Raw genomic sequence first — 25,819 nt, forward strand, 5'->3', positions numbered from 1 at the left:
CCCTTCCAACGTCTTCCCGTACCCCTAGGGGTACGCGAACCCCACTTTGAGAAACACTTATCTAGATCATTAGATTAATTTAAATAGTAAAAAAATATTGAAAGTAAAAATAAAATAAAATTCAAATAAAATAAATGAGAAATGGACAAGCTCTCATCCGAATCACAAAAAAGATGATGCTTATTATAAGCTATCCTGACAAAATCAACGTCTAATCTTTCGACTCAGGACCGGACACAAAAGAATGTGAAGCTCCAAATTGGAATCAGTGAAATCTGCCGATGTGGAGTGTCACCAGAGAATACTGACCATGTCCTTCAAAACTGTTTTCTTTACCAAGAGGCCCGAACAAGACACTGACACCAAAACACGCCAATAGAAAGGAAATATATGGAGAGCTCCCTGATTTGGAAACCACTGCGCAGTTCATCTGATGTATTGGTCTAGTCATCTGAACGCTCAACATAAAAATGAGAACGAATAAGAAGAAGATAAAGAAGAATCCTTGAAATTGTGACCATCAGGCAAGGAAGCACATAGTTTTTTGTCAGAATCTGATGTGATTAATCAAGCCGATTCTGGAGCAGCAGAGTTTGCCACAGTTCCTGCATGCATATGCATCTGTTTAGTGCTAGCTGATAATACAGCTTTCTTTCTTTCTTGTCTAATGCAGCTTCGTTTCTTCTGCTCTCTGCGAGGTTCGTACCAGCACGCAGTCTCCATGTTGTCTGATCTTGGGCTATTTCCTTCAAGGTAATTTCAACGATGCCTATCGTTCTTATGTCTTGCAGACATCTCTATGAATTAGTCTTGGGCGTCCCTTGGATCTGTCTCCCTCAGCAAGTTCAGCATATAAGATGTCTTTAGGGATTCTTCTATCTGGCATGCGGGTGACATGTCAGAGCAAGCGCAGTCTTCTCTTTGTCAGAAGAGCATAGATACTGTGTGAAATTGTCCAATTTCAAAACATCCTGATTGGAGACATGATCCCTCCAGGAGATGCACATTATGCGTCGCAGGCAGCGAAAGTGAAAATTATTTAATCTATGGTCTTGATACGTATCTATTGACCAGTTCTTACTGCCATACAGAAGAGTGCTCACTACAAAGGCATTATAGACTAGGATTTTGGTTGTCGTGGTCAATTTGGCACTTTCCCAGACATGCTTGCAGATTTTTGCCATCTCCTTTCCAATTCTTTTTTGCAAGCTCAGTGTCTAAATCTAGGTTGCTGACGATTGTTGATCCCAAGTAGGTAAATTCTTGCACCACCGTAAGAGTGTGATTTTCAATATGTATCACAGGTATTTCTGCGACGTCTTGTACCTTGATTTGGTTTTGGAGTGGCTTAATGTAAGATTGAACTCTTGACATGCAGCTGCCAAAGTATACAGTAGTCTTTGTAATCCTTCTTGTGAATGAGATATGAGTGTCCATTAACTGCAAACAGCAGTTCCTTAATCAAGAAACACCATCTTTTCGTTTTGGCTTCAAGGCAAGCCAGGTTAAAATCTTTCCATCGGATCAACTGTGGATATATACTCCATCTTCCAGGGATTTAAAAGCACTAATGAGTGCAACTGAAAAGAAGATGCCGAATAGTGTTGAAGCCAAAATACATCTCTTGATAGAGAATGGTCTAGAGGCTAGAGGCTAGGGTTGCACAGGATAGCACTTTTATTATATTCAACCGGAGCCGGATATGGCCGGATAGTAAAATATCATATTCGTCAGCAGCCGGAGCCGGATACCTACATGTCTTGTAATAATTATTTTGTTTTGTATCTGGAACTAGAGAAAAAATATGTACTCGACTGAAGTGGTCTTAGCTTAATAAGTCCTCTTTATATGTCGCCGCTTTAAATTGAGCCAAACAATATATAACTATACAAATCTTCTCTAGGGATAAGTACCTCACTAGTAAAGTGGTGAGCAGGGCCGGTCTCAAGCCACTGCAACCTATGCGGCCGCAGTGGGCCCGCGCTTTTATAGGCCCCGCGCTAAGTATATATGTAGATGCATAATGATGCAAAATATACGAAAATGTGGTGGAAATTATTTTTAAAATCTCCTGAAAATTAGACAAAATTGTTATATGGAAAAAACAAACCTTACGCCAATAAAAAAAAAGCATTGCCAGCTTTCATATTTAATAAAAATATAATAATAGTGCGAATTTTAACCGAAACGAAAGTTACAATAGAACTAAAATACGTTTTTTAAACGATAAAAACCAGAAAATGAAAACATAATCACTTCTAGTGAGACAGATGAAAATGAAAACATAATCACTTCTAGTGAGACAGATGAAACAGATTATATGAAGTATGCAAAAAACTGCAGTGGTGCCCACATCTAAGGGTCTGACAAGGCGTGGTAGCACGACCATGTCCAGACTTAGGTTATGCCACACCTACATCACGCACTCTTTTGTGCTGAAGAGAGACGAGCCCCCACTTTGTGAGTACTGTGACTCTCACCTCACCGTGGAACATATCCTCGTTGATTGCCCCAGATACCAGGATGTCAGGGAGAAATATTTTAGAGCCCTTAACTTAAAAACACTATTTGATAATGTCGACCCTGGGAAGGTACTGGGCTTTATTCGGGAAGTGGGGTTGTCTACGAAGATCTGATTTATGAATTTGTGAACATGTACTATTTACATTAGATTTTTACCAAATAATTAAATTTTTACCACCTTTACTATTTTAACTGTGAATAGACCTTGATTTTAATGAGATGACTGTATAGAATTTGGCCCTTGTTGTTTAGAGAGAGAGAGTAGTCCTTAAAGGACTGCATGCACGACATGGCCTAAATTGTGCCGATGTGCCTAAAATCAAAATCAAATCAAATCAAATCACTTAAGTGGTGAATGTCGTAAGAGAAGAAAATGATGTAACACTAACAACTTATCAACATGTCGTAAGGAATGAAGGCAATAATGTAATAACTGATCAACATGTAGTTAAAGAAAATGAGCTAAATGTGGTCGATTCATTGAGAAATCTGGATTATCCTGCCATGTGTCTATAAAAAATGAAAAGATCTTGTATTGCCTATTTATTACAAAAAGGTCCACCTGAGATTACATTTGGAGAATTTTCCGAAAAATAAGCATGGTAGACATTTCACTTAAGTCCAAACCTGAGTAATGGTGAAAGTGTTTTGCGTCCTTGGCTGATATATTCTGTGTCAGCAGACAAGATCTATTGTTTCTACTGTCGTCTACTGGAAAAACAAAAAAAGTTCCTTTCTCGCGTCTTAAACTAGTCAAGAATTACTTAAGGCCAACAATTCACGAAGAGAGATTGAACAATGTGGCAATTCTTGCTATTGAGCGTGATCTATGTAGGAAACAGAATTTTGATGATCTACTGTATGACTTCGCTACACACAAGGCTCGTAAAGTAAAGTTAATTTGATCGTGATTTTGTACTTAGTTAAGAATGTATAAAATACAAAGACAAATTTATTTTTCAATACACAATCTTATTATCCTTACCCAGAATAAGTCCCGCGCAATCCGTTTCGCATAGGGCCCCGCAATTGCTAGGACCAGCCCTGGTGGTGAGCATGTTAGCCCGAAGAGGCGTGAGCGACAAGTCCATATTCAGGTCTCCCTATTTCATTTTTTTTCTCCCCCCCGCCTCATTTTCCCAACTTGTCCAGACAAGTGATAGGATCACAGCGTATTCCAAAAGCTAAAAGCATGAAACAGCGCTAAACAATGACAATTGATAACAAGATTACAAAGAGGGTTTGTGTTATCCCACAAACTCATAGACGGCCCCGTCGGAGTCGGATCCCTGTTGGATCCGCCTATTCGCAAGGAATATTCAAGGCGTGATTTTGTTTTGTCTAAAGTAGTAATGTTTCAAAGATTCATTTGGCGTTGTAAAAAATTAGTTTTTTCTGTAATTAAATTTTTGGGATGGTCTAGTATAAATATTAGATGTACCACAGCCTTTTGGAGAGATTTTCAAACCATACTTTGGTGTTAGGAAGTTGTTTTCCTTAAAAATCCTCAACATAATATTGTAACGAATCTCACTATCCAGGCTCTCTGCAAACTGCACCATACACCACCAACTTAAAGAACTTGACAAGTCAGGGCTCCAAAATAACGTAAAGGTTTAATGTCCATAAATAACAGCCAATACTGTACAATTGGCAGCACGTACACTGTACAAATATCTCTCCGATAACACCGTTCCTGCGTATCAACTCTTGCACTGGCCTCTCCGTCTCGTTCCGGGCTTGCACTGGGTTTAACAGTTCAGGACTGACTTCACACACTAGGCTCGTTGTGTCGGACTCGATCGCAGACCAAGATCAAGACGCCAGTCGTCTCAACTGTACTTGACAGTACTCCGCACTGAACCGTCGTAATGCTCCGTACAGAACCACACCGTTGAACTGTGCTGTAGTCGACCGGACTGTAGTGAACCGGGCTCTGAACCTTGCTGTATTGAGCCCTTTTCTCAACCGTCTTGACTGCGACACCCCCGCTCTTATATAGGGTCCCTACTGGCCTTCTCGAACCGAACAGAACGCCGCCCGACGTTTCTAGGTGGTCAGATGACTACAACTCTCGTGACGCTCCTGAGCTCTGTTCACGACGTCGATCCTTCCCGGACCGCCGTCGATCATTCCCGAACCGCCGTGTTGACACTCGTCTCGGCTGACCGTCGTCACTCGTCACGGTTGACCGCTCGTCTAGCGCTGGGCTGGGGCGATTTGCGTCGGCTGACTACACTCACACCACTACCCCCATCTGTGCCACCACCAGGTTTATAACAATATTAACGATTAATTAGATTTCGTAACATTTTAGCTAGAAAAGTAAATAATATAAGTAACATAAAAGTGCGATTTTAAATAAATAGAGTTAAAATGTTTTTCATAAAAATCCGGAACAACCGATTTTTGTAAATGAGTTTTTCAACGTGTTAGAAAGAAAATTATTTTTTTAATTAAAAGAGGGATTTCAAACAGTTATTTTTCGTTAGTAGAGTTTTCATAAAAAATTCGGAACTATTTGGCGATGATTTGTAAGAAAATTAAATAAATGTAGGTCGATTTCTTGTTCAAAACAAAATCCGGAACAATCTTTAGCGATAGAAAGTCTTTTGTAATGTTTCAGCAAGAAAATTAAATGTAAAATAAGACGTCCAGCGGGAGGTTTGGACTAGGAAGAAGATTTATATCTGTAACTTTGAAGGAACATGCGAAACATGTCACATAGTTTACATTTTTACAACTTCATATGAGTTTTTATACATTATTACTTTTGACAATCAAAACAAAATCACGTCTTGAATATTCCTTGCAAATAGACGGATCAGACATATGAGTTTGTGTGATAACACAATCTCTCTTTGTAATCTTGTTGTTACTGATATATCCAATGACAATATCCACTTGATCCGAGATTGGGTGTACAATAGAGCTTGACAGACAAAGTGAGTTAATATTAGCTTTATAGAACAGGGGAGATTTTCCGACCCTAATAAATCCTATGAAGTCTGGGAACAAAGCCACGGGCGAAGCCGATGTCTGGGAACAAAGCCACGGGCGAAACCGATGTCTGGGAACAAAGCCACGGGCGAAGCCGATGTCTGGGAACAAAGCCACGGGCGTAGCCGATGTCTGGGAACAAAGCCACGGGCGTAGCCGATGTCTGGGAACAAAGCCACGGGCGAAGCCGATGTCTGGGAACAAAGCCACGGGCGTAGCCGAAGTCTGGGAACAAAGCCACGGGCGTAGCCGATGTCTGGGAACAAAGCCACGGGCGTAGCCGATGTCTGGGAAAAAAAGCCACGGGCGTAGCCGATGTCTGGGAACAAAGCCACGGGCGTAGCCGATGTCTGGAAACAAAGCCACGGGCGTAGCCGATGTCTGGGAAAAAAAGCCACGGGCGTAGCCGATGTCTGGGAACAAAGTCAAGGGCGTAGCCGATGTCTGGGAACAAAGTCAAGGGCGTAGCCGATGTCTGGGAAAAAAAGCCACGGGCGTAGCCGATGTCTGGGAACAAAGCCACGGGCGTAGCCGATGTCTGGAAACAAAGCCACGGGCGTAGCCGATGTCTGGGAAAAAAAGCCACGGGCGTAGCCGATGTCTGGGAACAAAGCCACGGGCGTAGCCGATGTCTGGGAAAAAGCCACGGGCGTAGCCGCTATGTTTCATTCTAGGACGTGCACAACACATCACAACACAACAAAATCTTATCACGCCTTTTACAACCTCGTACATATGTTTGTTTAACATTTGTACACATATTGGTTTAGCATTTGTACACATATTTGTTTAACATTTGTACATATATTTGTTTAACATTTGTACACATATTTGTTTAGCATTTGTACACATATTTGTTTAACATTTGTACATATATTTGTTTAACATTTGTACATATATTTGTTTAACATTTGTACATATATTTGTTTAACATTTGTACACATATGTTTAACATTTGTACATATATTTGTCTAACATTTATACATATTTTTGTATAACGAATACACATATATTTGTTAAACATTGTACAAATATTTGTTTAACATTTGTACATATATCTGTTAACAAGTTTGAACTATAAAGTGGATGAGACTCAATGTTAACTAAAAGTTGAACAGAAAGTGGAAGAGACTCAATGATGACCTCAAGTTGAACAGAAAGTGGAAGAGACTCAATGATGACCTCAAGTTGAACAGAAAATGGGGGAGACTCAATGATGAAAACAAGTTGAAAAGAAAGTGGAGGAGACTCAATGATGAAAACAAGTTGAACAGAAAGTGGAGGAGACTCAATGATGACCTTACGTTGAACAGAAAGTGGAGGAGACTCAATGATGAAAAAAAGTTAAAAAGAAAGTGGAGGAGACTCAATGATGAAAACAAGTTGAAAAGAAAGTGGAGGAGACTCAATGATGAAAACAAGTTGAAAAGAAAGTGGAGGAGACTCAATGATGACAACAAGTTGAACAGAAAGTGGAGGAGACTCAATGATGACCTTAAGTTGAACAGAAAGTGGAGGAGACTCAATGATGACCTCAAGTGGAACAGAAAGTAGAGCAGACTCAATGATGACCTCAGGTTGAACAGAAAGTGGAGGAGACTCAATGATGACCTCAAGTTGAACAGAAAGTGGGGGAGACTCAATGATGAAAACAAGTTGAACAGAAAGTGGAGGAGACTCAATGATGACAACAAGTTGAACAGAAAGTGGAGGAGACTCAATGATGACCACAAGTTAAACAGAAAGTGGAAGAGACTAAATGATGACCTAAAGTTGAACAGAAAGTGGAGAAGACTCAATGATGACAACAAGTTGAACAGAAAGTGGAAGAGACTCAATGATGACCTTAAGTTGAACAGAAAGTGGAGGAGACTCAATGATGACCTTAAGTTGAACAGAAAGTGGAGGAGACTCAATGATGACCACAAGTTGAACAGAAAGTTGAGGAGACTCAATGATAACCTCAAGTTGAACAGAAAGTTGAGGAGACTCAATGATGACCTTAAGTTGAACAGAAAGTGGAGGAGACTCAATGATGACCACAAGTTGAACAGAAAGTGGAAGAGACTCAATGATGACCTCAAGTTGAACAGAAAGTGGAGGAGACGCAATGATGACCACAAGTTGAACAGAAAGTTGAAGAGACTCAGTGATGACCACAAAGTGAACAGAAAGTGGAGGAGACTCAATGATGACCTCAAGTTGAACAGAAAGTGGAAGAGACTCAATGATAACCTAAAGTTGAACAGAAAGTGGAAGAGACTCAATGATGACCTCAAGTTAAACAGAAAGTGGAGGAGACTCAATGATGACCTCAAGTTGAACAGAAAGTGGAAGAGACTCAATGATGACCTCAAGTTGAACAGAAAGTGCAAGAGACTCAATGATGACCTCAAGTTGAACAGAAAGTGGAGTAGATTTAATGATTACCTCAAGTTGAACAGAAAGTAGAGCAGACTCAATGATGACCTTAGGTTGAACAGAAAGTGGAGGAGACTCAATGATGACCTCAAGTTGAACAAAAAGTGGAGGAGATTCAATGATGACCACAAGTTAAACAGAAAGTGGAAGAGACTCAATGATGACCACAAGTTAAACAGAAAGTGGAGGAGACTCAATGATGACCACAAGTTGAACAGAAAGTGGAGGAGACTCAATCATGACCTTAAGTTGAACAGAAAGTGGAGGAGACTCAATGCTGACCACAAGTTGAACAGAAAGTTGAGGAGACACAATGATGACCTTAAGTTTAACAGAAAGTGGAGGAGACTCAATGATAACCTCAAGTTGAACAGAAAGTGGAGGAGACTCAATGATGTCCTTAAGTTGAAAAGAAAGTGGAGGAGACTCAAGGATGACCACAAGTTGAACAGAAAGTGGAGGAGACTCAATGATGACCTTAAGTTCAACAGAAATTGGAAGAGACTCAATGATGACCTTAAGTTGAACAGAAAGTGGAGGAGACTCAAGGATGTCCTTAAGTTGAACAGAAAGTAAAGGCGAATCAATGATGACCTTAAGTTGAAAAAGAAGTGGAGGAGACTCAATGATGACCTTAAGTTCAACAGAAAGTGGAAGAGACTCAATGATGACCTCAAGTTGAACAGAAAGTGGAGGAGACTCAATGATCATTTCAAGTTGAACAGAAATTGGAGGAGATTCAATGATGACCACAAGTTGAACAGAAAGTGGGGGAGACTCAATGATGACTTTAAGTTGAACAGAAAGTGGAGGAGACTCAATGATGACCCCAAGTTAAACAGAAAGTGAAAGAGACTCAATGATGACCTCAAGTTAAACAGAAAAAGGAGGAAACTCAATAATGACCTTAAGTTGAAAAGAAAGTGGAGGAGACTCAATGATGACCTCATGTTGAACAGAAAGTGGAGAAGACTTAATGATGACCTTCAGTTGAACAGAAAGTAAATGAGACTCAAATGACCTCAAGTTAAACAGAAAGTGGAAGAGACTCAATGATGACCTCAAGATGAACAGAAAGTGGAGGAGACTCAATGATGACCTCAAGTTGAACAGAAAGTAAAGGAGACTCAATGATGACCTTAAGTTGAACAAAAAGTGGAGGAGACTCAATGATGACCACAAGTTAAACAGAAAGTGGAAGAGACTAAATGATGACCTCAAGTTGAACAGAAAGTGGAGGAGACTCAATGATGACCACAAGGTGAACAGAAAGTAGAGGAGACTCAATGATGACCAAAAGTTGAACAGAAAGTGGAGGAGACTGAATGATGACTACAAATAGAACAGAAAGTGGAGGAGACTCTATGATGACCACAAGCTAAACAGACTATAAAGATTATTTAGCGGAACACTCCGAACATTCTAAGTATTTAGTGGAACACTTTGAACATTCTAAGTATTTAGTGGAACACTTTAAACATTCTAAGTATTTAGTGGAACACCTTGAAAGTCTAAGTATGTAGTGGAACACTTTAAACATTCTAAGTATTTAGTGGAACACTTTGAACATTCTAAGTATTTAGTGGAACACTTCAAATATTCTAAGTATTTAGTGGAACACTTTGAACATTCTAAGTATTTAGTGGAACACTTCAAACATTCTAAGTATTTAGTGGAACACTTCAAATATTCTAAGTATTTAGTGGAACACCTTGAAAGTCTAAGTATGTAGTGGAACACTTGAAATATTCTAAGTATTTAGTGGAACACTTTGAACATTCTAAGTATTTAGTGGAACACTTCAAATATTCTAAGTATTTAGTGGAACACTTTGAACATTCTAAGTATTTAGTGGAACACTCCGAACATTCTAATTATTTAGTGGAACACTCCGAACTTTCTAAGTATTTAGTGGAACACTCCGAACATTCTAAGTATTTAGTGGAACACTCCGAACATTCTAAGTATTTAGTGGAACACTCCGAACATTCTAAGTATTTAGTGGAACACTCCGAACATTCTAATTATTTAGTGGAACACGTTGAATATTCTAATTATTTAGTGGAACACTCCGAACATTCTTATTATTTAGTGGAACACGTTGAATATTCTAATTTTTTAGTGGAACACTCCGAACATTCTAAGTATTTAGTGGAACACTCCGAACATTCTAAGTATTTAGTGGAACACTCCAAACATTCTAAGTATTTAGTGGAACACTCCGAACATTGTAAGTATTTAGTGGAACACTCCGAACATTTTAATTATTTAATGGAACACTCCGAACATTCTAAGTATTTAGTGGAATACTCCGAACGTTCTAAGTATTTAGTGGAAGACTCCGAACATTCTAAGTATTTAGTGGAATACTTTGAACATTCTAAGTATTTAGTGGAAGACTCCGAACATTCTAAGTATTTAGTGAAAACAAAGTGAAACACTTTGAACATTCTAAGTATTTAGTGAAACACTTTGAACATTCTAAGTATTTAGTGGAACACTTTGAACATTCTGAGTATTTAGCGGAACACTTCAAACGTTCTGAGTATTTAACGGAACACTTCAAACGTTCTGAGTATTTAGCGGAACACTTAGAACATACTGAGTATTTAGCGGAACATTTAAAACATTCTGAGTATTTAGCGGAATACTTCAAACATTCTGAGTATTTAGCGGAACACTTTGAACATTCTGAGTATTTAGCGGAACACATCAAACATTCTGAGTATTTAGCTTAACACATCAAACATTCTGAGTATTTAGCGGAACACTTTGAACATGCTTAGTATTTTGCGGAACACTTTGAACATTCTGAGTATTTAGCGGAACACTTTTTTTATTTTGTTAGAAATATTACTTCACGTAGTGGTCTACTAGTTACTTATTCCAGTAGTTCGTGGACACACCTATTCAGGCCTCATGCGACATTAGAGTTTTGCTGGACACAGTTTGGGAAACTATAGTGTTCATTATAAATAAAACATTTTACCTGTATTTTTAATTCCTTTGTTTTTTGTAACTGTTCTGAAGTATATTTAGTGTAATTGAACTCTGGATCCCTGTAGATTTTAATTTGTGATTCTTTCAGCTCAAAATGTTTAGTATCTGTGTAGATTGAAACTGTACCATAGAGAAATTCTTTCTCTTCCAAATATTTAATGGCCTCTGACTTAATGGAAGGAGTTTTACATTCCACATGTTCTGAACTGGTTGGAGTATTACACCGCTCTACAGACATCTGAAATCAAAGGACACACAATATTCTACGAGGATCAGGAAACATGATAGAGAAAACAGTCCAGTCTATATTATTTTTGTAAAATACCACTCACTGACTGACTTATGCATCTAGAGATCTCTTAAATATTAAAATTCGTACAAATGTTCGTTTTGCCTCTTTGGTGCTTGCTAAAACGCGGGTGTGACAGATTCGCAATCTGAAGTCCGCAGTTTCTATTAAATATATGTATTTTATTTTCGGTATTTCCTTAAAATCCGCATTCTAAATATAAAGTATAAATAGAAGTAAGACAAAACTAGGACTTCCTGTATTTTTAAAGAAGTCAACCATAGACATAAATAAATATAGACTGGCCGATAAAAGAGTTTTATGAAACGAAAATTTGTGACTTGCAATTTTGTGTACTTTTTTATACAGCATTTATGAGCAGTATAGTTTTGTTTAATCTCTAAGACTGGAGATCATGAAACTTTTCAGAATTCGGAAATCCGAAAACAATAGATATACATGTTTTCAAATTACATGAAGTTATTTCCTTTTTCCAGTCTATATTTATTTATGTCTATGAAGTCAACTTAAAAAAAATTGCTTTACTCATTTCCGCTTACTTTTAGTTCCCCTTTCAGACATGTGGCCTACAACTTGTTTTTATATCTCCTTTCACACCTGTGGCCTACGACTTCTATTTAGTTCCCCTTTCAGACATGTGGCCTACAACTTGTTTTTATATCTCCTTTCACACCTGTGGCCTACGACTTCTATTTAGTTCCCCTTTCAGACATGTGGCCTACAACTTGTTTTTATATCTCCTTTCACACCTGTGGCCTACGACTTCTATTTAGTTCCCCTTTCAGACATGTGACCTACAACTTATTTTTAGTTCCCCTTTCACACCTGTGGCCTACAACTTATTTTTAGTTCCCCTTTCACACCTGTGGCCTACGACTTCTTTTTATATCTCATTTCACACCTGTGGCCTATGACCTCTTTTGGATCTTTCAGACCTGTGGCCTACAACTTCTTTTTAGTTCCCCTTTCACACATGTGACCTACAACTTCTTTTTAGTTCCCCTATCAGGCCTGTGTTCTACGACTTCTTTTTAGATCTCCTTTCAGACCTGTGGCCTGCGACTTCTTTTTAGATCTCCTTTTGGACATGTGGCCTACAACAGGGATTTTTAATTTCGGGATATTTGGACGCCTTTAAGTCCATCCAGCTTTAATGGATGACATTAGCTGAGGAAAAGTATTGGCGGTTGGTCGCTGTGCTGGCTACATGACACCCTCGTTAGGCATAGGCCACAGACCTTTACATCATCTGCTCTAAAGAAAACACGGTCTGAAAGGGAAACTTTTTAAGCTATTTGTCTTGAGACAAAAATACACCTAATTAACATAATCGTCATCCCAAGAGCAACATGCAAGACATGGAAGTCATCTGCCAAGCAAAAATTGAGAAAAGACTAAATGTGGCTCAACAAAAATGGCTAAGACAGATTTATAGATTGGGTCTCAAATAAGGAAATCCTATGCCGAACTGTAAGTCGACCATTTAGTGAGGTTATGACAGAGCGTCGCATGAGGTTTTGCGAAACATGTTCTCCAACCAAATGGATACGCAGACCAAGAGTTGCAATGCTATGGAGGTCAGTACGAGTAAAGTGCAAACAGCGACGTCCTCATATCACTTGGCGCTACACCTTTTTGGAGGTCCTCAGAACAGTGGACACCAGGTGGAGAGAGGCTTAAGACATGGCCAGTGACAGATATTTGTGGAGACAGCTTGCCGCCCGATGTGCCGCGTGATGATCTAAGTTTAATAAGTCTCAGAAAGAGAGAGAGAGGGAGGGGGATAGGGAATGTATCACTAATAAACTTCTTTAACAGTCATTGTTAATATTTTAATATTAAGAAATAAGAACAGCTTTAGGTTTAGAAAAACCCAACTGAAAACCATTAATGCAAAGTATAATTGGTGATCTTGCAATGATCACTTTAGAGTTACAACAAATAGTGCAAAGAAGACAGTTCCCGTTTTGCATTCAATTGTTCAATAACTATTTAATGGAAGCTGACTCAGTCTTTTTACTTCATCTAATTATTAATATCTTGTGTGAGTGTAGAAGTACACTGATACATTCAGGCAACCGTGAGTGTAGAAGTACACTGATACATTCAGGCAACCGTGAGTGTAGAAGTTCACTGATACATTCAGGCAACCGTGAGTGTAGAAGCACACTGATACATTCAGGCAACCGTGAGTGTAGAAGTACACTGATACATTCAGGCAACCGTGAGTGTAGAAGTACACTGATACATTCAGGCAACCGTGAGTGTAGAAGTACACTGATACATTCAGGCAACCGTGAGTGTAGAAGTACACTGATACATTCAGGCAACCGTGAGTGTAGAAGTACATTGATACATTCAGGCAACCGTGAGTGTAGAAGTACACTGATACATTCAGGCAACCGTGAGTGTAGAAGCACACTGATACATTCAGGCAACCGTGAGTGTAGAAGTACATTGATACATTCAGGCAACAGTGAGTGTAGAAGTACACTGATACATTCAGGCAACCGTGAGTGTAGAAGTACACTGATACATTCAGGCATTCTTCTGAGCTTAACAACTCAGCACTCAGGAGAGAGATTACAGTAAAAGGACATAGGTGGAGCACGGTGGAGCATGGTGGGGCAAGGTGGAGCAAAGCCAAAGTATTTCCCTCGTAAGGAATTGTAGAAATCAAGGTTTCTAATTGTGTGGGTGTGGTAAGATAAAACGTGTGTGGGTGTGGTAAGATAAAACGTGTGTGGGTGTGGTAAGATAAAACGTGTGTGTGTGATAAGATAAAACGTGTGTGGGTGTGGTAAAATAAAACGTGTGTGGGTGTGGTAAGATAAAACGTGTGTGGGTGTGATAAGATAAAACGTGTGTGGGTGTGGTAAAATAAAGCGTGTGTGGGTGTGGTAAGATAAAACGTGTGTGGGTGTGATAAGATAAAACGTGTGTGTGTGTGATAAGATAAAACGTGTGTGGGTGTGGTAAGATAAAACGTGTGTGTGTGATAAGATAAAACGTGTGTGGGTGTGGTAAAATAAAACGTGTGTGGGTGTGGTAAGATAAAACGTGTGTGTGTGATAAGATAAAACGTGTGTGTGTGTGATAAGATAAAACGTGTGTGGGTGTGGTAAGATAAAACGTGTGTGTGTGATAAGATAAAACGTGTGTGAGTGTGGTAAAATAAAACGTGTGTGGGTGTGGTAAGATAAAACGTGTGTGTGTGATAAGATAAAACGTGTTTGGGTGTGGTAAGATAAAACGTGTGTGGGTGTGGTAAGATAAAACGTGTGTGGGTGTGGTAAGATAAAACGTATGTGAATGTGGTAAAATAAAACGTGTGTGGGTGTGGTAAGAAGGGTTTTAGTGTAGGCCGTTCCATTGAAGAATTAAAAAAATGGTTTTGGTCGAAATAAAGACAGTATATATTTTAGTCTTAATATACTTAATATACTTATATAGTTCTGTAATAGAGATGTATCGAAATCTTAACGATGGTATGGTCATTAGGACGAGTACTTACAAAACTGTTGTTAGTGTTCACATCGTTGACTGTTATAGACAGACGTGGACATTGGATGCTGTTCAAATGACTTCCTAATATGTTGACATTACTTCCTCCGCTGAGGACAAAGATTGGAGAACAAAGGAGACAATAAAATCACTTCAACCAGGAACAATGAATGTGTTTCTTAAAAACTAGCGTGAGCAGCTTGACAAGTTCTTCATTAAAAACTAGCGCGAGCAGCTTGACAAGTTCTATGTTAAAAACTAGCGTGAGCAGCTTGACAAGTTCTATGTTAAAAACTAGCGTGAGCAGCTTGACAAGTTCTATGTTAAAAACTAGCGTGAGCAGCTTGACAAGTTCTTCATTAAAAACTAGTGTGAGCAGCTTGACAAGTTCTTCATTAAAAACTAGCGTGAGCAGCTTGACAAGTTCTTCATTAAAAACTAGCGCGAGCAGCTTGACAAGTTTTATGTTAAGAACTAGCGTGAGCAACTTGACAAGTTCTATGTTAAAAACTAGCGTGAGCAGCTTAACAAGTTCTTTGTTAAAAACTAGAGTGAGCAGCTTGACAAGTTCTTCATTAAAAACTAGCGCGAGCAGCTTGACAAGTTCTTCATTAAAAACTAGCGTGAGCAGCTTGACAAGTTCTATGTTAAAAACTAGCGTGAGCAGCTTGACAAGTTCTTCATTAAAAACTAGTGTGAGCAGCTTGACAAGTTCTTCATTAAAAACTAGCGTGAGCAGCTTGACAAGTTCTTCATTAAAAACTAGCGCGAGCAGCTTGACAAGTTCTATGTTAAAAACTAGCGCTAGCAGCTTGACAAGTTCTATGTTAAAAACTAGCGCGAGCAGCTTGACAAGTTCTTCATTAAAAACTAGCGCGAGCAGCTTGACAAGTTCTATGTTAAAAACTAGCGCGAGCAGCTTGACAAGTTCTTCATTAAATACTAGCGTGAGCAGCTTGACAAGTTCTATGTTAAAAACTAGCGCGAGCAGCTTGACAAGTTCTATGTTAAAAACTAGCGTGAGCAGCTTGACAAGTTCTATGTTAAAAACTAGCGCTAGCAGCTTGACAAGTTCTATGTGAAAACTAGCGCGAGCAGCTTGACAAGTTCTTCATTAAAAACTAGCGCGAGCAGCTTGACAAGTTCTATGTTAAAAACTAGCGCGAGCAGCTTGAAAGGTTCTTCATTAAAAACTAGCGCGAGCAGCTTGACAAGTTCTTCATTAAAAACTAGCGCGAGCAGCTTGACAAGTTCTATGTTAAAAACTAGAGCGAGCAGCTTGACAAGTTCTTTGTTAAAAACTAGCGTGAGCAGCTTGACAAGTTCTTCATTAAAAACTAGCGCGAGCAGCTTGACAAGTTCTATGTTAAAAACTAGCGCGAGCAGCTTGACAAGTTCTATGTTAAAAACTAGCGCGAGCAGCTTGACAAGTTCTATGTTAAAAACTAGCGTGAGCAGCTTGACAAGTTCTATGTTAAAAACTACCGCTAGCAGCTTGACAAGTTCTATGTTAAAAACTAGCGTGAGCAGCTTGACAAGTTCTTCATTAAAAACTAGCGTGAGCAGCTTGACAAGTTCTATGTTAAAAACTAGCGTGAGCAGCTTGACAAGTTCTTCATTAAAAACTAGCGCGAGCAGCTTGACAAGTTCTATGTTAAAAACTAGCGCGAGCAGCTTGACAAGTTCTTTGTTAAAAACTAGCGTGAGCAGCTTGACAAGTTCTTCATTAAAAACTAGCGCGAGCAGCTTGACAAGTTCTATGTTAAAAACTAGCGCGAGCAGCTTGACAAGTTCTATGTTAAAAACTAGCTCGAGCAGCTTGACAAGTTCTTCATTAAAAACTAGCGTGAGCAGCTTGACAAGTTCTATGTTAAAAACTAGCGCGAGCAGCTTGACAAGTTTTATGTTAAAAACTAGCGCTAGCAGCTTGACAAGTTCTATGTTAAAAACTAGCGCGAGCAGCTTGACAAGTTCTATGTTAAAAACTACCGCGAGCAGCTTGACAAGTTCTATGTTAAAAACTAGCGCGAGCAGCTTGACAAGTTCTTCATTAAAAACTTGCGCGAGCAGCTTGACAAGTTCTATGTTAAAAACTAGCGCGAGCAGCTTGACAAGTTCTTCATTAAAAACTAGCGTGAGCAGCTTGACAAGTTCTATGTTAAAAACTAGCGTGAGCAGCTTGACAAGTTCTTCATTAAAAACTAGCGCGAGCAGCTTGACAAGTTCTTTGTTAAAAACTAGCGTGAGCAGCTTGACAAGTTCTTCATTAAAAACTAGCGCGAGCAGCTTGACAAGTTCTTTGTTAAAAACTAGCGTGAGCAGCTTGAAAAGTTCTTCATTAAAAACTAGCGCGAGCAGCTTGACAAGTTCTATGTTAAAAACTAGCGCGAGCAGCTTGACAAGTTCTATGTTAAAAACTAGCGCTAGCAGCTTGACAAGTTCTATGTTAAAAACTACCGCGAGCAGCTTGACAAGTTCTATGTTAAAAACTAGCGCGAGCAGCTTGACAAGTTCTTCATTAAATACTAGCGTGAGCAGCTTGACAAGTTCTATGTTAAAAACTAGCGCGAGCAGCTTGACAAGTTCTATGTTAAAAACTAGCGCGAGCAGCTTGACAAGTTCTATGTTAAAAACTAGCGTTAGCAGCTTGACAAGTTCTATGTTAAAAACTAGCGCTAGCAGCTTGACAAGTTCTATGTTAAAAACTAGCGCGAGCAGCTTGACAAGTTCTATGTTAAAAACTACCATGAGCAGCTTGACAAGTTCTATGTTAAAAACTAGCGCGAGCAGCTTGACAAGTTCTTCATTAAAAACTAGCGCGAGCAGCTTGACAAGTTCTATGTTAAAAACTAGCGCGAGCAGCTTGACAAGTTCTTCATTAAAAACTAGCGCGAGCAGCTTGACAAGTTCTTCATTAAAAACTAGCGCGAGCAGCTTGACAAGTTCTATGTTAAAAACTAGCGCGAGCAGCTTGACAAGTTCTTTGTTAAAAACTAGCGTGAGCAGCTTGACAAGTTCTTCATTAAAAACTAGCGCGAGCAGCTTGACAAGTTCTATGTTAAAAACTAGCGCGAGCAGCTTGACAAGTTCTATGTTAAAAACTAGCGCGAGCAGCTTGACAAGTTCTATGTTAAAAACTAGCGTGAGCAGCTTGACAAGTTCTATGTTAAAAACTACCGCTAGCAGCTTGACAAGTTCTATGTTAAAAACTAGCGTGAGCAGCTTGACAAGTTCTTCATTAAAAACTAGCGTGAGCAGCTTGACAAGTTCTATGTTAAAAACTAGCGTGAGCAGCTTGACAAGTTCTTCATTAAAAACTAGCGCGAGCAGCTTGACAAGTTCTATGTTAAAAACTAGCGCGAGCAGCTTGACAAGTTCTTTGTTAAAAACTACGGTGAGCAGCTTGACAAGTTCTTCATTAAAAACTAGCGCGAGCAGCTTGACAAGTTCTATGTTAAAAACTAGCGCGAGCAGCTTGACAAGTTCTATGTTAAAAACTAGCGCGAGCAGCTTGACAAGTTCTTCATTAAAAACTAGCGTGAGCAGCTTGACAAGTTCTATGTTAAAAACTAGCGCGAGCAGCTTGACAAGTTCTATGTTAAAAACTAGCGCTAGCAGCTTGACAAGTTCTATGTTAAAAACTAGCGCGAGCAGCTTGACAAGTTCTATGTTAAAAACTACCGCGAGCAGCTTGACAAGTTCTATGTTAAAAACTAGCGCGAGCAGCTTGACAAGTTCTTCATTAAAAACTAGCGCGAGCAGCTTGACAAGTTCTATGTTAAAAACTAGCGCGAGCAGCTTGACAAGTTCTTCATTAAATACTAGCGTGAGCAGCTTGACAAGTTCTATGTTAAAAACTAGCGCGAGCAGCTTGACAAGTTCTATGTTAAAAACTAGCGCGAGCAGCTTGACAAGTTCTTCATTAAAAACTAGCGTGAGCAGCTTGACAAGTTCTATGTTAAAAACTACCGCGAGCAGCTTGACAAGTTCTATGTTAAAAACTAGCGCGAGCAGCTTGACAAGTTCTTTATTAAAAACTAGCGCGCGCAGCTTGACAAGTTCTTCATTAAAAACTAGCGCGAGCAGCTTGACAAGTTCTATGTTAAAAACTAGCGCGAGCAGCTTGACAAGTTCTTCATTAAAAACTAGCGTGAGCAGCTTGACAAGTTCTATGTTAAAAACTAGCGCGAGCAGCTTGACAAGTTCTATGTTAAAAACTAGCGCGAGCAGCTTGACAAGTTCTATGTTAAAAACTAGCGTGAGCAGCTTGACAAGTTCTATGTTAAAAACTAGCGCGAGCAGCTTGACAAGTTTTATGTTAAAAACTAGCGCGAGCAGCTTGACAAGTTCTTCATTAAAAACTAGCAGCGCGAGCAGCTTGACAAGTTCTTCATTAAAAACTAGCGCGAGCAGCTTGACAAGTTCTATGTTAAAAACTAGCGCGAGCAGCTTGACAAGTTCTTTGTTAAAAACTAGCGTGAGCAGCTTGACAAGTTCTTCATTAAAAACTAGCGCGAGCAGCTTGACAAGTTCTATGTTAAAAACTAGCGCGAGCAGCTTGACAAGTTCTATGTTAAAAACTAGCGCGAGCAGCTTGACAAGTTCTTCATTAAAAACTAGCGTGAGCAGCTTGACAAGTTCTATGTTAAAAACTAGCGCGAGCAGCTTGACAAGTTCTATGTTAAAAACTAGCGCTAGCAGTTTGACAAGTTCTATGTTAAAAACTAGCGCGAGCAGCTTGACAAGTTCTATGTTAAAAACTAGCGCGAGCAGCTTGACAAGTTCTATGTTAAAAACTAGCGTGAGCAGCTTGACAAGTTCTATGTTAAAAACTTGTGCGAGCAGCTTGACAAGTTCTATGTTAAAAACTAGCGCGAGCAGCTTGACAAGTTCTTCATTAAAAACTAGCGCGAGCAGCTTGACAAGTTCTTCATTAAAAACTAGCGCGAGCAGCTTGACAAGTTCTTTGTTAAAAACTAGCGTGAGCAGCTTGACAAGTTCTTCATTAAAAACTAGCGCGAGCAGCTTGACAAGTTCTATGTTAAAAACTAGCGCGAGCAGCTTGACAAGTTCTTCATTAAAAACTAGCGCGAGCAGCTTGACAAGTTCTTCATTAAAAACTAGCGCGAGCAGCTTGACAAGTTCTATGTTAAAAACTAGCGCGAGCAGCTTGACAAGTTCTTTGTTAAAAACTAGCGTGAGCAGCTTGACAAGTTCTTCATTAAAAACTAGCGCGAGCAGCTTGACAAGTTCTATGTTAAAAACTAGCGCGAGCAGCTTGACAAGTTATATGTTAAAAACTAGCGCGAGCAGCTTGACAAGTTCTATGTTAAAAACTAGCGTGAGCAGCTTGACAAGTTCTATGTTAAAAACTACCGCTAGCAGCTTGACAAGTTCTATGTTAAAAACTAGCGTGAGCAGCTTGACAAGTTCTTTATTAAAAACTAGCGTGAGCAGCTTGACAAGTTCTATGTTAAAAACTAGCGTGAGCAGCTTGACAAGTTCTTCATTAAAAACTAGCGCGAGCAGCTTGACAAGTTCTATGTTAAAAACTAGCGCGAGCAGCTTGACAAGTTCTTTGTTAAAAACTAGCGTGAGCAGCTTGACAAGTTCTTCATTAAAAACTAGCGCGAGCAGCTTGACAAGTTCTATGTTAAAAACTAGCGCGAGCAGCTTGACAAGTTCTATGTTAAAAACTAGCGCGAGCAGCTTGACAAGTTCTTCATTAAAAACTAGCGTGAGCAGCTTGACAAGTTCTATGTTAAAAACTAGCGCGAGCAGCTTGACAAGTTCTATGTTAAAAACTAGCGCTAGCAGCTTGACAAGTTCTATGTTAAAAACTAGCGCGAGCAGCTTGACAAGTTCTATGTTAAAAACTACCGCGAGCAGCTTGACAAGTTCTATGTTAAAAACTAGCGCGAGCAGCTTGACAAGTTCTTCATTAAAAACTAGCGCGAGCAGCTTGACAAGTTCTATGTTAAAAACTAGCGCGAGCAGCTTGACAAGTTCTTCATTAAATACTAGCGTGAGCAGCTTGACAAGTTCTATGTTAAAAACTAGCGCGAGCAGCTTGACAAGTTCTATGTTAAAAACTAGCGCGAGCAGCTTGACAAGTTCTTCATTAAAAACTAGCGTGAGCAGCTTGACAAGTTCTATGTTAAAAACTACCGCGAGCAGCTTGACAAGTTCTATGTTAAAAACTAGCGCGAGCAGCTTGACAAGTTCTTTATTAAAAACTAGCGCGCGCAGCTTGACAAGTTCTTCATTAAAAACTAGCGCGAGCAGCTTGACAAGTTCTATGTTAAAAACTAGCGCGAGCAGCTTGACAAGTTCTTCATTAAAAACTAGCGTGAGCAGCTTGACAAGTTCTATGTTAAAAACTAGCGCGAGCAGCTTGACAAGTTCTATGTTAAAAACTAGCGCGAGCAGCTTGACAAGTTCTATGTTAAAAACTAGCGTGAGCAGCTTGACAAGTTCTATGTTAAAAACTAGCGCGAGCAGCTTGACAAGTTTTATGTTAAAAACTAGCGCGAGCAGCTTGACAAGTTCTTCATTAAAAACTAGCGCGAGCAGCTTGACAAGTTCTTCATTAAAAACTAGCGCGAGCAGCTTGACAAGTTCTATGTTAAAAACTAGCGCGAGCAGCTTGACAAGTTCTTTGTTAAAAACTAGCGTGAGCAGCTTGACAAGTTCTTCATTAAAAACTAGCGCGAGCAGCTTGACAAGTTCTATGTTAAAAACTAGCGCGAGCAGCTTGACAAGTTCTATGTTAAAAACTAGCGCGAGCAGCTTGACAAGTTCTTCATTAAAAACTAGCGTGAGCAGCTTGACAAGTTCTATGTTAAAAACTAGCGCGAGCAGCTTGACAAGTTCTATGTTAAAAACTAGCGCTAGCAGTTTGACAAGTTCTATGTTAAAAACTAGCGCGAGCAGCTTGACAAGTTCTATGTTAAAAACTAGCGCGAGCAGCTTGACAAGTTCTATGTTAAAAACTAGCGTGAGCAGCTTGACAAGTTCTATGTTAAAAACTTGCGCGAGCAGCTTGACAAGTTCTATGTTAAAAACTAGCGCGAGCAGCTTGACAAGTTCTTCATTAAAAACTAGCGCGAGCAGCTTGACAAGTTCTTCATTAAAAACTAGCGCGAGCAGCTTGACAAGTTCTTTGTTAAAAACTAGCGTGAGCAGCTTGACAAGTTCTTCATTAAAAACTAGCGCGAGCAGCTTGACAAGTTCTATGTTAAAAACTAGCGCGAGCAGCTTGACAAGTTCTATGTTAAAAACTAGCGCGAGCAGCTTGACAAGTTCTTCATTAAAAACTAGCGTGAGCAGCTTGACAAGTTCTATGTTAAAAACTAGCGCTAGCAGCTTGACAAGTTCTATGTTAAAAACTAGTGCGAGCAGCTTGACAAGTTCTATGTTAAAAACTACCGCGAGCAGCTTGACAAGTTCTTCATTAAAAACTAGCTCGAGCAGCTTGACAAGTTCTATGTTAAAAACTAGCGCGAGCAGCTTGACAAGTTCTTCATTAAATACTAGCGTGAGCAGCTTGACAAGTTCTATGTTAAAAACTAGCGCGAGCAGCTTGACAAGTTCTTCATTAAAAACTAGCGTGAGCAGCTTGACAAGTTCTATGTTAAAAACTAGCGTGAGCAGCTTGACAAGTTCTTCATTAAAAACTAGCGCGAGCAGCTTGACAAGTTCTTTGTTAAAAACTAGCGTGAGCAGCTTGACAAGTTCTTTATTAAAAACTAGCGCGAGCAGCTTGACAAGTTCTATGTTAAAAACTAGCGTGAGCAGCTTGACAAGTTCTTCATTAAAAACTAGCGCGAGCAGCTTGACAAGTTCTATGTTAAAAACTAGCGCGAGCAGCTTGACAAGTTCTATGTTAAAAACTAGCGCGAGCAGCTTGACAAGTTCTTCATTAAAAACTAGCGTGAGCAGCTTGACAAGTTCTTCATTAAAAACTAGCGCGAGCAGCTTGACAAGTTCTTTGTTAAAAACTAGCGTGAGCAGCTTGACAAGTTCTTTATTAAAAACTAGCGCGAGCAGCTTGACAAGTTCTATGTTAAAAACTAGCGTGAGCAGCTTGACAAGTTCTTCATTAAAAACTAGCGCGAGCAGCTTGACAAGTTCTATGTTAAAAACTAGCGCGAGCAGCTTGACAAGTTCTATGTTAAAAACTAGCGCGAGCAGCTTGACAAGTTCTTCATTAAAAACTAGCGTGAGCAGCTTGACAAGTTCTATGTTAAAAACTAGCGCGAGCAGCTTGACAAGTTCTATGTTAAAAACTAGCGCTAGCAGCTTGACAAGTTCTATGTTAAAAACTAGCGCGAGCAGCTTGACAAGTTCTATGTTAAAAACTAGCGCGAGCAGCTTGACAAGTTCTATGTTAAAAACTAGCGTGAGCAGCTTGACAAGTTCTATGTTAAAAACTTGCGCGAGCAGCTTGACAAGTTCTATGTTAAAAACTAGCGCGAGCAGCTTGACAAGTTCTTCATTAAAAACTAGCGCGAGAAGCTTGACAAGTTCTTCATTAAAAACTAGCGCGAGCAGCTTGACAAGTTCTTTGTTAAAAACTAGCGTGAGCAGCTTGACAAGTTCTTCATTAAAAACTAGCGCGAGCAGCTTGACAAGTTCTATGTTAAAAACTAGCGCGAGCAGCTTGACAAGTTCTATGTTAAAAACTAGCGCGAGCAGCTTGACAAGTTCTTCATTAAAAACTAGCGTGAGCAGCTTGACAAGTTCTATGTTAAAAACTAGCGCTAGCAGCTTGACAAGTTCTATGTTAAAAACTAGTGCGAGCAGCTTGACAAGTTCTATGTTAAAAATTACCGCGAGCAGCTTGACAAGTTCTTCATTAAAAACTAGCTCGAGCAGCTTGACAAGTTCTATGTTAAAAACTAGCGCGAGCAGCTTGACAAGTTCTTCATTAAATACTAGCGTGAGCAGCTTGACAAGTTCTATGTTAAAAACTAGCGCGAGCAGCTTGACAAGTTCTTCATTAAAAACTAGCGTGAGCAGCTTGACAAGTTCTATGTTAAAAACTAGCGCTAGCAGCTTGACAAGTTCTATGTTAAAAACTAGCGCGAGCAGCTTGACAAGTTCTATGTTAAAAACTACCGCGAGCAGCTTGACAAGTTCTTCATTAAAAACTAGCTCGAGCAGCTTGACAAGTTCTATGTTAAAAACTAGCGCGAGTAGCTTGACAAGTTCTTCATTAAATACTAGCGTGAGCAGCTTGACAAGTTCTATGTTAAAAACTAGCGCGAGCAGCTTGACAAGTTCTTCATTAAAAACTAGCGTGAGCAGCTTGACAAGTTCTATGTTAAAAACTAGCGTGAGCAGCTTGACAAGTTCTTCATTAAAAACTAGCGCGAGCAGCTTGACAAGTTCTTTGTTAAAAACTAGCGTGAGCAGCTTGACAAGTTCTTTATTAAAAACTAGCGCGAGCAGCTTGACAAGTTCTATGTTAAAAACTAGCGCGAGCAGCTTGACAAGTTCTTAATTAAATACTAGCGTGAGCAGCTTGACAAGTTGTATGTTAAAAACTAGCGCGAGCAGCTTGACAAGTTCTATGTTAAAAACTAGCGCGAGCAGCTTGACAAGTTCTATGTTAAAAACTAGCGTGAGCAGCTTGACAAGTTCTATGTTAAAAACTAGCGCTAGCAGCTTGACAAGTTCTATGTTAAAAACTAGCGCGAGCAGCTTGACAAGTTCTATGTTAAAAACTACCATGAGCAGCTTGACAAGTTCTATGTTAAAAACTAGCGCGAGCAGCTTGACAAGTTCTTCATTAAAAACTAGCGCGAGCAGCTTGACAAGTTCTATGTTAAAAACTAGCGCGAGCAGCTTGACAAGTCCTATGTTAAAAACTAGCGCGAGCAGCTTGACAAGTTCTATGTTAAAAACTACCGCGAGCAGCTTGACAAGTTCTTCATTAAAAACTAGCGCGAGCAGCTTGACAAGTTCTATGTTAAAAACTAGCGCGAGCAGCTTGACAAGTTCTTCATTAAAAACTAGCGCAAGCAACTAGTAGCAGTAACTATTTTATTCACAAATAACTGCAAACAGTACCTCATCAGAGTTGATGCTGGGTGAACTGCTTTAACTATTGGGTCTGGTTTAAATTTAAATCCTTTGGTTTGTACAAAGCCGTCTATTTGAATGGTGATATTTCCTTTTGGCTCATTCGGATGCTTTTTTTCCGGGATGTAACATTGAAGGTAAGTACTGGTAAATAAAACAGTAACAAACATTTTTTTGATGACACACTTTCATGAAATATACATCAATAAAAGTTAAAGCTATTTCTCATTAACAAAGTATTTAAAAATCGTCCACTTATAAAAACTCTTTCATTCAGTTATTTATTACAAATTATTTGGAACAACTAAGAACTTTTCTAGTAGCTTGCCAACTTTTGGTCAGTTCAAGAACCCAATGGGTGGACTTTGGCTGGACGTTTTTTTGAAAATGGATCTAACAATTTTCCTAGAAATTTGAAAGCTTATTTATATTTAAAAAGACACTTCATAATGCAGTGAAAACTCTGGTTTGACCATTATATATTTCTCAAAATCTAAATATCTTAATATTAAGTTAGGCTAGTCTTTTTATTTTGAACACGACTTCAGCACTCGAGTCAAATGATTTCAGTAAAGACTTCAACTACTAGTTGTATATGAGCGTGCACCTTCTTGTGTAGCAATGAGCTGAACTGTACTAGAACAATTTGTTGGTGCAAGCTCAGTGGACAGACTTCTAGCAATAGTGAAGCATTAGTGAAGCATTAGTGAAGCATTAGTGAAGCATTAGTGAAGCATTAGTGAAGCAATAGTGAAGCAATAGTGAAGCATTACGGACAATAAATAGAATGAGACATTTTAATTCGCTTCATAAAGGAGGAATAAAATTTATACAAACAAGAAAAGCTTCAAAACTACTTTTAAAAAAATGACAATACCTCCTTTATATACCTTATAGATTGATTCGTTGTTCTGTATAACTAATGAAATATAAGATTTAAAATATATATATATTGTTTATCCCATACCATTCTCC

At 39.2% G+C, this 25,819-nt stretch overlaps 1 protein-coding gene across 5 annotated transcripts in view; it reads right to left on the reverse strand.

Moving 5' to 3' along the window:
• LOC106054183 (hepatocyte growth factor receptor-like) overlaps positions 1-25,819 on the reverse strand; it is a 191,692-nt gene that overhangs the window by 62,083 nt on the left and 103,790 nt on the right. For all 5 annotated transcript variants that reach the window (XR_008777362.1, XM_056025509.1, XM_056025507.1 and 2 more), the window contains 3 exons: positions 24,833-24,988; positions 14,769-14,868; positions 10,934-11,182 (listed from right to left, as the gene is read on the reverse strand). Coding sequence is in view for 4 of the 5 variants with exons in the window: in XM_056025509.1 (XP_055881484.1) it covers positions 10,934-11,182; positions 14,769-14,868; positions 24,833-24,988 (505 nt within the window). In the remaining variant the exon portion in view is untranslated. The remainder of the gene's footprint in view (positions 1-10,933; positions 11,183-14,768; positions 14,869-24,832; positions 24,989-25,819) is intronic.

This window comes from Biomphalaria glabrata, chromosome 4, assembly GCF_947242115.1.
Source record: "Biomphalaria glabrata chromosome 4, xgBioGlab47.1, whole genome shotgun sequence".
NCBI lineage: Eukaryota > Metazoa > Mollusca > Gastropoda > Planorbidae > Biomphalaria > Biomphalaria glabrata.